This window comes from Penicillium soppii (assembly GCF_028829465.1).
Source record: "Penicillium soppii strain IBT 18220 chromosome Unknown utg000005l, whole genome shotgun sequence".
Classification (NCBI taxonomy): Eukaryota; Fungi; Ascomycota; class Eurotiomycetes; order Eurotiales; family Aspergillaceae; genus Penicillium; species Penicillium soppii.
Genome location: NW_026643235.1, coordinates 5,029,531 through 5,046,899, shown reverse-complemented (window position 1 = coordinate 5,046,899; position 17,369 = coordinate 5,029,531). Strand labels below are relative to the sequence as shown.

The 17,369-nt window shown below is 45.3% G+C and overlaps 6 protein-coding genes across 6 annotated transcripts; 1 reads left to right on the top strand and 5 right to left on the bottom strand.

The window, feature by feature from the left end:
- Positions 1–547: 547 nt before the first annotated feature.
- N7529_007348 (NACHT nucleoside triphosphatase) lies at positions 548–3,694 on the bottom strand (the record flags this gene model as incomplete). The annotated part of the gene is made up of 3 exons (XM_057242875.1): positions 548–1,688; positions 1,773–2,616; positions 2,728–3,694. The coding sequence occupies 3 exons, from the start codon at positions 3,692–3,694 to the stop codon at positions 548–550; spliced, it is 2,952 nt and encodes a 983-aa protein (XP_057098234.1).
- Positions 3,695–6,571: 2,877 nt separating this feature from the next.
- N7529_007347 (uncharacterized protein) lies at positions 6,572–6,841 on the bottom strand (the record flags this gene model as incomplete). The annotated part of the gene is made up of 1 exon (XM_057242874.1): positions 6,572–6,841. The coding sequence occupies one exon, from the start codon at positions 6,839–6,841 to the stop codon at positions 6,572–6,574; it is 270 nt and encodes an 89-aa protein (XP_057098233.1).
- A 3,194-nt stretch (positions 6,842–10,035) lies between these two features.
- N7529_007346 (uncharacterized protein) lies at positions 10,036–11,154 on the bottom strand (the record flags this gene model as incomplete). Its single annotated transcript, XM_057242873.1, has 3 exons — positions 10,036–10,795; positions 10,853–10,879; positions 10,973–11,154. 3 exons carry the CDS (start codon positions 11,152–11,154, stop codon positions 10,036–10,038), a joined length of 969 nt encoding a protein of 322 aa, XP_057098232.1.
- Positions 11,155–11,372: 218 nt separating this feature from the next.
- N7529_007345 (uncharacterized protein) lies at positions 11,373–13,107 on the bottom strand (the record flags this gene model as incomplete). Its single annotated transcript, XM_057242872.1, has 5 exons — positions 11,373–11,390; positions 11,495–11,690; positions 11,713–12,040; positions 12,105–12,299; positions 12,330–13,107. The coding sequence occupies 5 exons, from the start codon at positions 13,105–13,107 to the stop codon at positions 11,373–11,375; spliced, it is 1,515 nt and encodes a 504-aa protein (XP_057098231.1).
- A 1,556-nt stretch (positions 13,108–14,663) lies between these two features.
- N7529_007344 (uncharacterized protein) lies at positions 14,664–15,040 on the top strand (the record flags this gene model as incomplete). Its single annotated transcript, XM_057242871.1, has 2 exons — positions 14,664–14,860; positions 14,920–15,040. 2 exons carry the CDS (start codon positions 14,664–14,666, stop codon positions 15,038–15,040), a joined length of 318 nt encoding a protein of 105 aa, XP_057098230.1.
- Positions 15,041–16,402: 1,362 nt separating this feature from the next.
- N7529_007343 (uncharacterized protein) lies at positions 16,403–16,692 on the bottom strand (the record flags this gene model as incomplete). The annotated part of the gene is given in 2 exon segments (XM_057242870.1): positions 16,403–16,480; positions 16,498–16,692. The coding sequence occupies 2 exon segments, from the start codon at positions 16,690–16,692 to the stop codon at positions 16,403–16,405; spliced, it is 273 nt and encodes a 90-aa protein (XP_057098229.1).
- Between the last annotated feature and the right edge of the window lie 677 nt (positions 16,693–17,369).

Here is a 17,369-nt window from a genome sequence, read left to right as displayed (position 1 = left end):
ACACTTAAATGTACAGGGCGGATCGAAATCAGTTTCACCATTTTGTTCTCTTTGATTATTTCTCTGGCTCTAATTTTAGAGGCACTAGGCTTGATATAGTTAGTCAATGCTGATCACCAAATTTCTATTCGACTTTTCAAGATGATCTAGGCCATATGTAGACTAAAGCGGGTCTGTCCAGGATTTGAGAATAACCAAAGAGAATGAAGTGGTGAAACTGATTTCGAGCGGACCTGTACTTAGATTTTTACTTTATTTCCGAAACTCAATAGAACTTTAAGGTCGTTTTCGTTCGAAGAGTACGCACTAAGTTAGATTTTTGATAGGATGATGGGTTGGGAAAGTGCACATGAAACTAGAAAATGCAATGTAAACATAAACCCTAAGAATATAATTGTCGCATCTACGTATATCCAGCGACTTCTTTACTATTCCCTGTCCGTTTCCGACTCACCATTCGTTCTCCGTTCCTTATCTATTTCCATTCCCATTCAGTTGTCCCTAAGAGCAGCTTTAAAATTCATGTATAGCCTTCATTTAAGGCGGCTTAGAGAGCGTTGCCGTAACGGCCGCCCTCTGCGTTGACGTCCGCTCCCTTGTCTAAAAGCAGTGCGACAATCTCTTGATGGCCTTTTGCTGAGGCGGCCTGGAGAGCGTTGCCGTAACGGCCGCGCTCTGCGTTGATATCCGCTCCCTTGTCTAAGAGTATTGTTACAATCTCTTGATGGCCTTGATACGAGGCGGCCTGGAGAGCATTGCCCCATTCGCCGCCCTCTGCGTTGACGTCCGCTCCGTTGTCTAAAAGCAGTGCGACAATCTCTTGATGGCCTTTTGCCGAGGCGGCATAGAGAGCATTGCCGCATTCGCCGCCCTTTGCGTTGACGTCCGCTCCCCTGTCTAAGAGCAGTCTGACAATCTCTTGATGGCCTTGATACGAGGCGGCCTGGAGAGCGTTGCCATAATAGCCGCCCTCTGCGTTGACGTCCGCTCCTTTGCCAATGATCTCTTTTACGGGTGCTACGAGCCCATCGAAGGAAGCATAGTATAGCCTCGAGCCTCGAGCAGGTCCAGGTTCTTCATCCCAATACCTATCAGCCTGATACAAACGAGCCCAACGTTGAAATGTCCTTTCTTTCTCTAGGAACGTGACTGTTGCTCGAACTATCTCTTTGGAGGCCTGAGCTAACGCAGCATGACCTGTCCAGGTTTTCGCCGCATATCTTGCCAGCGGAAAATCCCGCCTAATCTCACTCTTACTACCGTTGATGTCGGTAAGATAAGTTAAGCACGTCCTCGTAATAGACATGCTGGCGGTCGTAATTGTGTAGTCATTCTCTCCTAGGAGGTACTCTTTGACGGAAAAGTGGGCAAGATGTAATTCTGTTTCGGTGGCGTGAAAAATTGTCACTAAACCGGGGCAGTAACTTAAAACATCAGTCTCGCAAAACAATCGACGCTTGATGTTGAACCCCTGCGATCCATTTTCGATCGGCGTTGCTATTACTTCTTTAGCCTCGGCCAGCTTGAGAGGTTCCTTGGAGTGTACGAGGAACTGGAGGAGACGTATTGCGTCATTTTTACGCTCCGTCGGTATTGCCGTAATCATACGCTTGTATGTCTTATTTAAGGTCCGTGGTAAAGATACGAGAGCCTCCTCCATAGCTGCCTCGTGCGGACATTTGGCTAGGCTGTCCAATTAACAGAACGCCCACCTGAACCTAAGCAGGGCGTAAGTAAATAAAAAAATATTGATTGAACCAGTAATGTCTCACATTCCGTCGGCCCCATCGCCGACCTTCCTCTGAATCTCTTCAAGGAGATCCTGGGACAAGGGCTTCTCTGTAAAATCACGCCGTTGGGAAAGTTGTGCTGTGACCCACGATCGGATATCGGAATTGACAGCAGACTGATCAAGTGGTTGGCAGTTTTCATTTCCTATTAAAGGGGGGATATGGCGCAGAAACTCGAATTCAGGTCGTCCCGTTAAAAGCAATTGGACATACGCCAACTCTGGCCCAGAAACCACATCTTTGATCCACTCAATAGCATCAATCCTGGTTTTCGATTCATCCAATGCGTCTAGAACGATATAGACCTTTCTCTGGGCTATAAGCATCTTCAAAACCATAACCCAGAGCGCCTTGGTCGTAGGTTGGTCCTTACCATTCTGGTGTGCTTGAAGCAAAGCATCAAGATGAATTGTAGAGTCAATCCCACCTTGGTAAAGTTGACAAGCAAGCGAGCGCAACACGCCTTCCAAAGTTTGCTTTGCGATGTCATTAAAGTCAAAGAAAAAGCTAAGGATAAGACCATCGGTTCGCTGCGCGAGGTAGTCAAGCACAGTTGCACTGAGAACTGTTTTTCCACATCCCGCGAGCCCGTATAGCCATAAGTGTCGATGGGACCCTAAGTACCACGACTGGAAGACAGGATGCTCCAGGAGCCACGCTCCCGTCCCCTTATGGCGGAGCGTCCTCGCTTGATTGGCGTTCGTAGACGGATCCGGGGGACAAAGCCAGCGCATGATCTGATCAGTATAAAGGTCCGACCTGATGCAATCAGTTGCTGCTTTTGTTGCAATCGCCGTCTGCTGCACGCTGTCGATCTGTTGTTGAACTACTTTTCGTCAGGACTGTTTTCCAGTGTAGTTATTTTTTAGTCTTATGTATTTGCCCATACTTCAGACACCTGCAGCCGGTATATTCATGTAGGTAGCTAGGTACTAACCCTTCTCTAAGATAGCTTTTGCTGAAGACTCGGCGTCAACAACACTAGGCTGCACACATCCCAGAAGTTCCTTTGCGTATGCAGCGGCCACGGCTGCAGCATATTCTTGCCAGGATTTTTCCTTTCCCGAGTCCGCGTAGTCACAAATACCTCGGATGACAATACATGGGAAGTCATTCATAAGCCCAGCTGCCTCCATCTCCACGCATAGTAAGTGCCCGCCAAATGCTTTATCAAGGGAGTCTCGAGACTGAGCATCCTTAACCACTTTGTTCCCGGATGCAATTAAGCCATAGTGCACCTTGACTTCTTTTTGGGTCCTCACTCCCTCCAATTTCTCTAATAACTGTCCATTCTCTTCGATTACCGGACCAACGGCCCTTGTACCAAGAAAATATGCGACAACTGTGATGATCGCCTGCCATAACCTAGACAGGAAGTGGACTTCGGACGGAGTCCGACGCACCCTTTCAGGTACTAATAATGGGTCTTCCAAGCACTCACGTCTGGTATATTTTGGCGCCAGTCGCGGGATTTTCCTTTCCACATCATTCAAGTACTCATTTATTTTCGATCCATACATCTCATGGTTGCTCTTCAGCCGATTCGACGCATTGAGCAGCGCGTTCGGAGGTCTGTTCAACGAGCCCGTGTGGACAAACTGCCCACCCCGTTCCAACTTCCCCATATCCCATTGTACTACCCCGTGATAGTCAGCAACAGGTTGGCTGACCACTACATCACCCAGATTGACCTTCGACGGATTTCCACCCCCAATCCCTACCATGAGCCCGAACCTGATTGATTGGAACGTGTTGATCATCGTGGTCGCAACGGTCGCGGCAGGATTAGTTCCCATGTTCGGTAGGCAGGCTATTACGACGTTATGGCCGCATATTGAGCCAAGGGTGTACGCATTATGGTCATTGCGAGGGATCGGGAGAGCTTCATGCTCTTCATCTAGCATGGCTATGGCTGCCGTTTGTTCCTTCGAAAGGGCGCACACCCACCCGATAGTGTAGGCGTCATGATGAAGTCGCTTTCGACGTAAGGATGTTTCGGGACTAGTATTTCTTTGTGCTAACACTGATTGCTCTGCCTGAGATTGGGGGTCTCAGCCATGTTGGATGGAAAACGACTCGACTAGGCAGAATGTTCAGACGCGCAAAATAGTACTCGAAATACTACTCAAAACACACTCTCTTTTAGTATAACCAGAGATCTTGGCTTGTCTTGGCCAGACGAGAGAGACCGCGGTGAATAATAGTCGATGGATAGGCGGACGTCAAGGAGAAGCTGTTTTCAAAAAGTTCCTAGTAGTTCATGACGAGAATCTCAGCCGGGCAAGGCACGTCCTCAGCCTCATCATCATGTGACTCCGGGGCATCAAGTCAGGAACCAATTGCCCTTTTTGAATACAGTATCGTCTCTATACAACTTGCTCATTCACAGTGCTCACTCGAGGGCAAGTGATTGGCGGAATGTAGATTCGGGCTCCTGCCATGACATCAAACGAGTAGGCACCCGTCTGTTTACGTTGCTTGGTAGACCAGCGTTCTAGAAACCACTGAGAGATTACGAGTCTATTACGGAAGCTATTTTTAGCCTGTTATTTACAACTGTATTGGAATACTGCCAAGAAAGGGGTTCAGGGGCAGAGTAACCGTAGTAGGTATAGCGTGTTTCGGGACAGGGTACGAGAAAGAATCTCTGTGAACAAGTGGTGAAACTGATTTCGATCCTCCCTGTAACGCTCGTCACGGTGGAATTGAGACACTTGTCGAGGTGCTACACCTAGTGGTGACCAGCCTGTTCGTCGGAACCCAATTCGTTTATCGCATCCAGATTCATCAACATAAACAAGGTGGTACGACTCAAAGTCGGAAAGGTTATGAAGATAAATTTCTCGTAATTCAGCATTCTGCTCTCTAGCAGTCTGTCTGGAAGTCTTTTTAGACCAGCCTCTGGATACGAGGGCCCTCCTAATGCTAGAGGTTGACGCTAGCATCCGGAATTCATCCTATAGAAAGATAGCCATCTCATCGAGGTACAGGCCTGGTTTCTCCAGCAAATGGTCACAGAGCGCTTCTAACATCGGTGGTGTTATGCTTCGTCTTCGACCGATACGAGTTGAGGGGGCATGGACTTGTCCAAATAGTCGCAGGTTTCTGCGGGTATTCTTGATCGTCTTTTCGCTGCACTCAGCTGCGTCAGCCATTTGAGACGTGGTTAGTGACTGACTTTGTATCGTATCACGAATAAAGTATAACTTCGACAGAGGTAGGTTCGGTGCCATATTGTGCAGATGGTTCTACTCAAATCGTGGTGCTGCAGAAGGACGGAATGTCAAGCATGTAGAGGCACCAAGATAGCGCTGTATAGGGGTTTCATGTAATATACAGTATCATACGTAATGAGATGGTTCTTGAATTCAAACGGATCTATTTTTAGGATATAATTATTACCGTTTTAGCCGAAAAAGGATTAGGGTAGTTTCGGGTACGGGCCGAGGAACAATGCGTTAGTGTCCACAGGGGAATCCGTTTTCGAAATCTACTGTAGCATAGCTTCAATACTTTGCTCCAATGAGACGGGATAGGCATAAATCAGCTAGCTCAAAGTCAAATAGCTTTCTCGAAGATTTTTCTTGTAGCATGTGTAAGGTGCTGTAGTTGTATTGTTATGTAGTTGTATGGGCCACAATTCAGTAATTGACTGAGTAGTGCGTACAGTCGTTCTCAAAATCGGCTCGACAAATACACTCTTGATCACTCTTTTCCGACCCCACTGCCAAGGCCTTAGCGCAGATCAATTATTGAGCGGGCCGCGTCAAATTGATGGATATCGCAAAAGTCACCTAGCAGAAAGTCCAGGAACCAGTTGCTAGGCAAAATCCCGCATGATTTACAGAGCCTCATTGTAGAATTCCACTTTATTCTCGTAAGCGTTCCGTAATCTAGATACTTGGATACGGTAGTATACTTGTTGCCTTTAATGATGTCCATCAATTTGATGAGGCCCGCTCAATAATTGATCTGCGCTAGGCCTTGGTAGTAGGGTCAGAAAAGAGTGACGAAGAGTGTATCTGTCAAGCCGATTTCGAGAACGGCTGTACCAGGATGACAGAACAATAACATTAAAACAGGTGCTCTAATATTCTTGTTGAGATGAGAAGCCCGCTGAATATTATTCAAAAGTGCACATCGAAATGTGATGTGTAGGAGCCATCAATATACGTTTTCCCTTCCAGGCAGCATTTTAGCTCCTTGTCTGAAAATAGTTTACTCATCACATTTTTCATCGGTAATAAAATTAGCATTTCTTGAGTTCCTTTTGTAATGGTGTGTAGTTTTGAATTCCCTTGGGCATCGAACATTGGAGAAACACATAAAAGGCTTAGGGTAGGCTCTATCAGAGTGTGAATCCTCAAGCCAAAAACGTTTATAGAAATCTTACTTACCATCTTTCCTTATGACTCCTCGACTTTTTTTTCTGGCGCTAGCCTCCACTGTCAATGCCTACCTCCAGGCGTCGCAGTTTGCTGAAGACACTTGTAGTACACTCAATCGTTGGGAGGTAGCTAGAAACATGACTAGTTCTGCACAGTATCTTTTGGGCAGTCACGAAAGATCATTCTTGCTTTCCGAGAACTGTACAGATCATTTAGAGACAGCTGTTATGAACTGTTGGTATGCAACTCCCAATAACTAACAAATGACTGACTATTGCAAGGTATGGACGGCTCGAAGTTTCTGTGCAGCGAATTTTCGATATCAGTTACAAATAACAAGAACACTGCAAAAGGGTCCAGGAGTGTGGTCTTGGCTAAGAAGTCCCAATCGGACTAGACATCCTCGGCTGAGTCAGGCTGCACTTGTTCTACCCTAAATGACGTGTTAGCGTCATCCTCTACATCAGCTAATAAGTCCTCGGCAATTATTGCATCCTCTATCAACGCGGTAGTTTCAAATATGAGTGCTTCGGAGGGGACTACTTCTTCGGTTCCCATTAGGACTTCGATTGTACCACAATCCTCGGCAACTAGTTCATCGTCTACCACTGCAACATCTCTAAGTATGGGCACTTCAGAGCTGAGTACTTCTTCGGTCTCCATTGTCTCTTCGACAGTAGTAGAATCCTCGGTAATCACTTCATCATCTGCCACTGCAGTACCTTCAAGTATGAGCACTTCAGAGGTAAGTTCTCAGTTTGTTCCCTCTGGGTCCTTGGTCAAACCCCAGCTCCCGACTTCTACGAGGTTTCAACCCACTACAACAACTGCAACTATAACTTCTTCAGGAGGAACTTCCTTAACGACTGCCAGCATCTGCATCATCAAGTACGTTGATCAAATGTAGACTTTGACATACTATTAGAAGCTAATCAGCTTTACAGGACTGCGGATTTACAAAAGGGCCTTTGTTATTGCCTTGATAATCAGATCATTAGCCGTACAGACGGTGATTGTCAAACCGTCGCCTGAGGAATCCAAATTGTGGTGTTTTATATTTTGACTTGTAGAGATGGCTCCATGTATGGAATGTCTCCTTTTTGTGTTTATGGTGCGTGAACACGATTGCGAGGGTTTGCGTTTTCCGAAGGTTATAGGAAGCTGAATGAATGTTTCTATGTCATTTGTTTTCTTACAGTGCCCCGGCATCCATTGCACACAGCAAGCAAGCTCGGCAGCTTAGTGCTTCGAGTCCGCCTACATTTACCCTAGAAAACCCGCTACCACAACCTAGTAACGTAATTTGGGTTGCGATTCGCTTCCAGAGCGGACATGCTGACACACAGGATTAAGGCTGATCTAGAATTCGTGCTCATTGATTCGTGCCTCTGGTGGATTCGTCGGTAACCAAGCTAATGGTATAAAATATTTTAATGAACTCAGCTCTGTGCACAGACAATTGATCTGTTCGGCCGATCCAAATTTGTAGAAAATCAGAGATATCCCGGTCCTCATTGAGCGTGGCAACGACAGTGCCAAGTTGCTCATGTTAGTGAATCATAATTTACGACCACGCCCGAGATGGATCGTATCCTGGGAGCGTTCTGCCAAACCCAGTTTGCTTGAAGGTCTCTTATGTCTCACTGGTGATAGCGGTCTCGAGTCAATTGAATTTGATCTGTTCAGTGTTTCAAAACCTATCCTATTTAGGGCCCAGGGCTGTGTAAATCGTGAAAATATCTATTTTGAATCTTGATAGAACAAAGAGCGTGGGGAAGTGATATAGCTCTCTATATAATCTTAGTTCATTTAGTCAAGGAATTCTCTCGCTCCAACATGCGATAACATTATATCCCAAAAGAAAGCACCCATTAAGACCTATTTCATGCCTATGAAGCCCCGCAATCGACGGCCAAGGCTAAATCCCGCCGCTCCAATGCCAAAAGTTGAGTACGCCATGTTAAAGATTAATCTTCTCCGGTTTTCAGACTTATTTCAAAAAGCTTAATCCATTGGGAGATATACCATTGTGATCGAAATGGTTTAAACCTGTCCTCTTGACCAGTTCTCATTGGCCAAGCAAAACATACTACGAAGGCTAGTTTAGCCAGCTGAGGAATGATTTATCCATACTTGTTTCATCGCACTCCAGATAACCTGCTGATAAAAGTTCTTTAGCGCTAAATCCACCGTGTGGAAGGATTACAAATTCGTGGAACATTCCATTGACGTTTCCACTCTCGCTCTGCTCGTGCCTCCTGCACACGGGATTTTTCTAAAGCCTCGCATAAGGATTTGATCGCGTGCGAAACTCGCGCATTCCCTACAGGACTGGCCTCTAGCTCAAAGAGATATTGCAGTGTCAAGCCTTCCGAAACATCAGCGACAGCTGTGGATAAACTATGGAATATATCAAGGCATGAGCGATAGAACTGGTTTTCGCTTTCTTGCAATTCCCATTGGCGGAGCTTTTCTTGGCGTAGTTCTGGCAGCGAGAGTCTGCGTCTGTCCTTGGATTCTTGTAGACGTTTGCGGGTAGTTTCTAAAGCTATAGTAGAGCCACGAACCAAGGCAATCTGATGGTCCAATGAATTGATTTCTAGAAGGTCATGTCCGGTAGGAAGCGGAATGAATCATCTGGCAAAATATCTTTTGGTGAATTGGGCGACCGGCTGTAGATGCTTGAAGAAGCGCCACTGGAAAAGCGATTCTTAGTCGCTTCCGAGGACATGATGAGAATGAGTATGAAGATGAATATTTTTGCAAGGAACAAGACTCCGTTTTAAAGCCCTGAAATTGCTTACATTCTTGCCGACGCTAATCGCGCCAATTGCCCTTTCTGGAACACTCAAAAACTTCTATTGGATTGTTGTGATAGGAGCGAATAAATAGGGTGGCATTCTTTTTTCCCGGATGAGACACCCGCATGAAATGCACTCACAAATTACCTGGGTTTCTTTCCCCAAATGTTCTCGCTGAGGTAGTACTTACGAATGTGGTCTCACTTGTTATCGGGTTTCAATAATCGGTAATTTCAATAAAAAAGAACGACTGCTGCTATCCGTATTCCGAGTCTCAGATAATAATTCTCCTGGCACTGAAGCCTAAATTTAGCCAATATTTTGAATCAGCGTAGCTCTGTCGAATATTTGGTTCAATCTCAAAGTAATAGTCTACTATGATTTTTGAAATTTCATCTAAAGTGTTGGAACATATGAGTCTTCATATGCTAGGGCGGGTGCATACCAGTTTCTCCCCCTTGCATATGCTGGTCGAGTCACACAAAACTACTCCCAACTCGCACGAAGACAATAACAACCAATACAATCTACTTTTGCGCTTTAAAGGCAAAACCTTGTTCACTTAACTGTGTACACAGTACCTAGCAAGTGAGACCAACATAAAGAATTAACTCTATTATTCGACATCGCATTTTTTACACGTTTTGTTCGGATAGAAGGCTTTTCGCGGATCCCCAGATATTATTGCATTTTTTTTTAGAGGCAAGTCTAATTTTCAAGCGCTTTAGTTGACTTGGGCTGAAAGATGTCTTTGTCTTAAATACAATTTTGGGGGAATTTGCTATAAATAGAACGATAATCTCCCAGAAGTCAATAGTAGAAATTGTCTCATCTCAGCACACCAGAGGCTCAAGGGTTAAGCATAATCAATGACTGCAATTGTCTAAGTATCGAATACTATAACCGACGCCTCTTTCTCTCCGGGCAAGGCTCCAAAAATTGGACCCGTCGTTTAGTTCCACGAGTGCAATAGCACATTCTTTTTGGGGGCCAACAATTCTCTAAATGGTCAGCACGTCCAAAACATGCGTAAGCTTGTTGATCTTCCAGAATTTCCTACATCGACTTTAGAAAGCCACCAATTTTATGCCGGAAAGAAGAGTTGGCAATCTCAATTGAAATAATCTCTTCCAGACTATTAACTGTAAAAGCCACTTTTTTACGATAGTAGCCATATCCCCGACACTCGTCATCGTTGGCAATCAGACCAAGATGGTATCCGCTCCCAGTTTGGAACCGAGCGCCCGGGAACTCAAGGAGCACCCTCTTAATCAAATCACCAGCATCAGGGCTTGAACAGAGAATTGAGCCTTCACAATAGAAGCTTCCTTGCATTTTGATAGGTATTTCGTCTAATTCCAAGAATAAAAAGCCTGTGGCCAGTATCGCACGAACGAGCTTATCTGGGACGCTGTATGACGATTCAGCAAGATCTATCAATCTGTCCACATCATCTAGCCTAGGTAAAGGCCAAGGTAGAGCGTGATTGAGTCGGAATATATGCGCTCTCATACGGTCTGGAACATAATTGAGTGCCTCGGAAAACCCCTGCTCGCCATCCATGGACGGCGAGGACATGGCTGCTCTGATAATGCGCGGAACAGCTCCGTCTTGAAGAATACTCCCTAGAGGGGTATCTTGAGCCTTATACTCGGGAATAGAAAGACCGGTACCAACTGATACAAGCAAATCAGGTGTTCCATGCGATGGCCAGATAGTAGCGGATTCCTTCAGTGCAATTGCCAAGGGATTGTTGGCCCGCACTCCCCCATCCTGCAACGGACCAAATCTAGGGAGAGTTTTCGTTTGGAAGAACCTATTTGACAATTAACTTGAGCAATGTAATAGGTAGTCTTTGATTGAACTGGCTTACCAAGGAGCAGCGACACTGCACCGAGCACTATAAAATGGCAAGAGTCAGCTCTATGAAGACATGAATGTAATGTTTTCAGCATTTGTATTGATGTAGTAATATAAGATTAACAGCACTCACGCTTCCCATAGAAATGGATTCTGACTTTCTTCTTCCGGTTTCAAAAACTCGTACGCCGAATCGACTAGGCGTCGACCAACCCCGCGATAATTTGCTAGTACACAGGCCTTCCCATCGGAGATACGACTTGTGATGATGGCTACTCGACTGCCGGCAGTCCGAGTTGTGCTCATATCAAACATTCGCCGCTCTAGATCAATTGCCTCTTTGAGGGTGTTCTCCAGCTGTATTCTATCATATTGACCATCTGCCAGGAAGCCAGCCACACATTTTAGCCATTTGGCGCAACTAAAAATTAAGAAATTATGCGAGGGAGCTAAGGCTAGTTGAAAGACCTTTCTGGCAAAAGCTGGAAATTTCCGAAAGCTATCTTCAGCCGATAAGCCATTCAGAATAAGATCTATTTCGTTAAGTGCCCCTGCTTCATGGTCAGATAATCTAAATACAGGAGTCACCGTAGGAGAACGGGAAAAGGCAGAAAGGAAAAGAATGAAACAACTGAATGCCGTGATTGCCACATACCAACACTTGTCCCTCTAGATAGATCAAATATATCGGATATGCGCATTCCATGCCCAAGCCGCTTTTCCAGTGCTCGTAGGAGACCCAGCTGAATGATGCCACGAATCCCACCACCGTCCAAACTAAGCACCAGGGGTCGTTTCGTGGGCGGTAGTTAACGGATCGTAAGCTAAGAAGTCTCGTGGCACAACGGGCACTTCACAATGTCAAAGTGATACGCAGCGCTTTTGTTTGGAGTGCCAAAAATCACAACGCAGGTATCGCAGATTGCATACCGGCACGCCAGCATATGTTCTGGTGATCGACATAAGCAATAGAAACAAGTCGTTGTTGAACTTAACCCATTACATTGAAGGTAATAAGTATTTAATGCGTCCTTTCTGATACTTACAGACGACCTGCTTGGACTCATTGAACGGAAGAACCGCGTAAAATGAGCAAACACGGCATTGTAATGTTGTTTCTCGTCGTTATCCCCTAGAGTACGCCATACTTCCAAATAGTGCCTGCGATAAAGAGTATTGAAAACAAGGCCTAGATGGAAGCCTGTGATTGTTAGCGCTACACTTAACCAAGGGAGGGTTCCATAATAAAGAAGTACGTTACTCACCATGCATTCCAGGTGGGTAGGCATTCATTAACAACGCCGATGCAATAAAATCATGAATTCCATCTTGGGAATAAGGATGGTTGTTTGCTTGGTTTAAGAACTCGACTAAGCATTCTGTCGTAATGTTATTAAGCCGGTGATTCTCTCGTGCAACTTCAAGGCAGTCCAAAACAGCAGCGTCCGAGGACCCGATTTCTAGACGCAGGGTTCATGTCTAGAGGGTACTCAGGTGTGTAGCCGAGAAAGATAGCCCTTGACGGTTTTGTTCCGTCCGGACGTCTTGTGTTCCATTGAGAATGAGACGGCGTAATGGCTCAAAAGCTGCTGTTAGGGATAATTCATACCGGTCGCGTAGATCTAGGACTATGACATCCTTACTAGGTATCCCAGTGGACTGAAGCTCATGGAAAACCTCGGAAACATTCTCAAGTTCGGAGCCTTGAGCAGCTATTAGAACTATCACAGTACGCATTGAATCTATAGTGGGCTCGGAGCCGATTGTTACAGTTCGGCGATGTCTATTAAGCAGCTGGCAGGCGTCGCGAAGTTCAGAGTGAGTATCTACAAATACACAAAATAGATTTGTCCATGGCAAGAGCATCTGCGAAATGACTTGCTGCTGAATCTCCGGTACTCGCCGAGACCGGTCTTGAAGAATGCGATATCGTCGAAGATTGTCCGATGACCAGCGGCGCAGACCCGATTCACCCACCCCGGAAACACTAGAAAGGCAGCTTTCCACCAAAAGAACAGGATGCTGAGTGTTTGCAGTCCTTGTACTCAGATGCAGTCGGGCTAGGCCAGCTGGTCCTCTGCGAGTAACGTTGTTGTGCGGGAAGAGCGCGCGAAGTGCCTTGATCCGGCTACCATTTCCTGCGAAATATACTACCGAAGGAAATTGTGTACTTGGATGGCTCATTCCTTGCACTAGCTCATCCATTCTTCCAGTGTCTACCAAGGTCCAGCCTATGGAGTCCGAGACGAGATCTAGCCACGCCGCCATTGAAACTGAAAGAAAGATAGCGAAAAAATCAGGAGCCCCAAGGTCAACAAGCTTTTAAATACTAGTAGGATGTTAGCATGGCTTTGAATGATCTTTCTGATAGTCAAAAAATACAAGTAATTCAATGACTCTTACTTCTGCAGCGTATTCAAAGATGATTTCGAACTACATGAACTTGAATCTGTTTGATGCCGGTTTGGCTAGTAAAATGGATGGGTACCATCTCGTTGCAATTTTTTAAATGAGAATAGGATCGCTTTGCTGCTATTCTAGAAAAAGGTATGTGGCACTGCGAAAACAAGAAAAACGTCGTACCAAAGATAGTAGAAAACGATGGCTAGAATTGAATATGACCATTGATATACATCTAGAAGAGGGGTAATCTACCATCTTGAAATAATCTCTTTTTCAGCGGCCAACTTCCGACGCTAGAAAACTGGTTTACTCATTTCAATGAGGCCAGCAAGATTCCAACTATTCCCAGTTAAAAGCGAATCTTCTCTATACTGAAGCCATGGCTGACTCGATGGGTCCTGAAATGGTAGCTCTTGGCCAAGCAAAGTTAGTTCTCGTGGTAAATCACAATTGACCAGGAAAAATGTGGGAGACGGAATTTCTCAAACTTAGTTGCAAAATAAAAGAGGGCAGCATTCAGTAAAGATAGTCTGGGATATGAGGGAGGCTTAAAGAAATGGTACCCTACTTTACTTGCATATTAACAAGCTTGAGGGACCCTATTTCCCCACGATACGTTTCTTTAACTTCATCCGATCTTCCGTAATAGTATATATATTTAAGGTGTTCGAATTCGATTGACGTGTGGATAATCTGCCTCTTTGACGGCTGACTTCATTAGAACGATGGTTCGATTACTAAAATTTCTCCAAACTTAGATCCAACGACGATGTCACACCGACACGATCGAAGATCAGCGCATGGGCCAAGCAAGATCCCATGAGATCTCAGGAAATGAGACACCATACACAAGGATGCTTAAAGAAGAGGCGCAGATGAACTGGATTTATAATCTACTCGCCAGTAGAGCAAACTGGGTGCTACTTGCAGGGTATTTGGTTATCCCTGGCACTTTCACCTCGTTAAAAGAATCAAATAGCGTAGAAGAGACATTGGAAAAGAATAACGCAGGGCGGGTAGTCCTGAGAACTATACAAAATCCTCCGCTCCTTGTTTTTGCCTGCCTATTCCTAGTCACTGGTGCGACTGTATTAGGGTGGTTATTCAAAATGTACAAAGCTAACTACTCTTGGTTGACTAATAAGCTTTTTATGTAAGGCAGCCCCTCGAAATGAAATACCTAGAGCTAACTGAATTGAAGGCCAGCATCCTTAAATACAGCGGCTGGTTTGCTCACCACGATCGTCAATGTTTGCGCTTCATAAGGCGGTGACTGGTCCGTCATAGCTCTCGTGACAACCATTGTCACAGGGGTCACCTTGGTGATCTGTCTGGGGCTTTCTGTCTTCTACAAGTTCTTCAAATTGCGAAAAGTGATCCAAAGCGACGCAAGTCGATCCAGTTATTTCGAGGTATTCTGGATGCGCGAAGATTGCCTTGGTCACGAGGTTGACGAGGCGAAAGAGCAGGATCGAGGTATTCGGCTCTGCATCGGAAATGACGAATTCAGCAGGGCTCAGAATCTGGCACTACTTTTAACCTCAGCTATTGAATACTGCTGGCGGTCTGACCAAAGGACACAATCTATGTGGGTAGAGGTACGGGCTGATACTGAAGGGTAGGTCTTAGATTAATCACAATTACTCTAGGGAATCTCTTGTGCTAACATTATATCAGGGTTTTAGCTTGCTTGCAGAATGATGGCTTCATTCAAAATAGCAAAGTCAAAGTCTCGCATGAGCATTATGTTATCATGGAGTTCGCGCGAGACTCTGAGGTAGTCGTGAGATCTGCTTGATCTGGTATTGAGTGGCTCAGAGCGACTGTGTTGGCCGTGTTGAGGAAGCTAAAAATGGCATTGGTGGCTCCAAATCAAAGGCAAGGCTTGAGAATATGTACTTAAGTTGCGGCCAGTGCATGTCTATGGCTTTCTCTTCCAGGGATTGTCAGAAATGAGAAAACACGGTGGCTGTGTTTTCTAGTTTGGGGGCGGTACGAAGGTGTATAGGGGCCAAAGGCCGGATGCCTGATTTTGTAAGGTTGATGCCTTAAGATGCCCGAGGATGCCTGATTTAAAACTGGCAGAGAGCCTTATTAAGCAAAGTAAATAAATTGCACAAGTGTTAAGTTCAATAAAATGAAGCTATTCCCACCATACAAATTTGCATGCATCTCCAAAACCTGGCGTTGAGAATATTTTCAAACCAATTTCTATGTTTTCTCTATTCTAGCTCGACCAACGAGAGGGAAGTGTTCTTGTAGATTTTATAGTGTCGCACTTTAATGAAACTGAAGCTATTCGCACCATATAAAACATCATACACCCCCCAGACCTAGCGCTGAGGCTATTCCCACCACACAAAACTTTATGCACCCCCCAGACCTAGCGCTGAGGCTATTCCCACCACACAAAACTTTATGCACCCCCCAGACCTGGCGCTGAGGCTATTCGCACCACACAAAACGCGATGCACCCCCAAATTGTCCCACCACGCGATTATTCACCTCCGGATCCTCCTCCGCTGGCTCCGACGTGGTGGAGTAACCGCCTCCTGTGTCTGCGACCGACCTCGCTTGCGCACTATTGCGGGTGCGGGTGGCGATGGGATTGTAAGGGGCGGTGGCGATGGTGATAGGACTGCGAGGGGCGTTGGACTTAGCGAGGCACGCTCTAGGTCGACCTCGACGATGCAATCCTGTGAATTATCAATTGCAGTTTCTTCTTGCGTTTCTCGCGCAATCACCACATAAAGTCTTGCCGATTGATTTGGCATTCTTGCAAGAAGATCCTTTACCTAGCCGTCGAAGTTATCCGTAATGCCTTCGATCCATTGAGGAGTAAGCTTGCCCCTAGCGGCCTTGGTCATCTTCCCAGCGAGGAAAAATTCATCTGTCGGCAGTGCTTGAAACTTCGTAGCTATAGGTAGCCTATATAGTAGCTTTCTCCCGATCCACTAGCTATACTTAAGCCCCTAAGTAGACGATCCACAATATAGATTACGAAGTTCGGCGTAAGCGCGCAAGGTAATTACTAAATATTAATAAGGAGGAGGCTTAGTTACTAGGTTAGCTATCGGCCGAGTTCTTCGCTCCATAGAGCCCACAATTCACATCCGAAGGCATAGGCGTAGAGGAAGGTTAATTATGGGATTCTAGCGACTTACTCGTTAATATTGTGCTCTTTCGCGATGGCTGAGACACCGTTAGCGTAGAGACTTACGTTTAGATTAATTGATATCTAGATTTAAATATTACATAGAGGATCTGCCATTTTCGCCAGATTGGATAGCTGTACCCTAGGGCATCGTAAGCAGCAGATTCGGTTGATTCGATTTTTGTCTCGTTCTCCAGGGGGATGGGGTCTTCTTCTCTGTGGTCTATTGCGGCTGTTGCAGAATCCGAGCGGGGCGCGTTGTTCTCGCCGTTCGTGACTTTGTTAGTGGATTCCATTGTAGATAGCTATACAATGAACACTGAGATGCAAAATATTTATCTGAATGTTGGCATGGATATAGATCATCTGGGCATAGTATGGGTTCATATACTCGTAGTTCCTTGACGTTTGTGGTGTTTTTCGTCCATGGGTACAATATGAACCCTTTGCCGTTCCAAGATTATGGGCGTGGCGACTCAACGACCATATGCTATATAGCGGGGAAGAGGCTACTTAATTGGCCAATTGAACCGGCAAGTCCGGACAAACATTGAAGCTGAATGTTAGTAATTCATGGGTGAAAGGGGGGTAGACTATGGGTATTTCAGCTCCTTTCTTCTTGCCAGTTATTAGGTCCTTTGAACTTTCCCAATGGGGTATAGTGTGTTTCATTCTGCCGTATACTTCTAGGGCGGTCAGGGGTTATGTTCGGATTCGGAATAGCTTCACATATTCCGAGTATGTATGTCCATGTAAGTCTAGATCCTTCCTTTTTAATTATTAGATTTGAATTCCTTGTAGAATATAGATCACTTTTCTTAAGTTGACCATCAAATTTTCCTTGAACAAACATTGAATGAGGAATATTTTATCTCAATTGATTAAAGTACACTGTCTAAAATGTATAAATATATCACAGTCACTAACATCTCCTTGACTTTGCACCATTTGCCTGTGGAAACAAATCAATTTT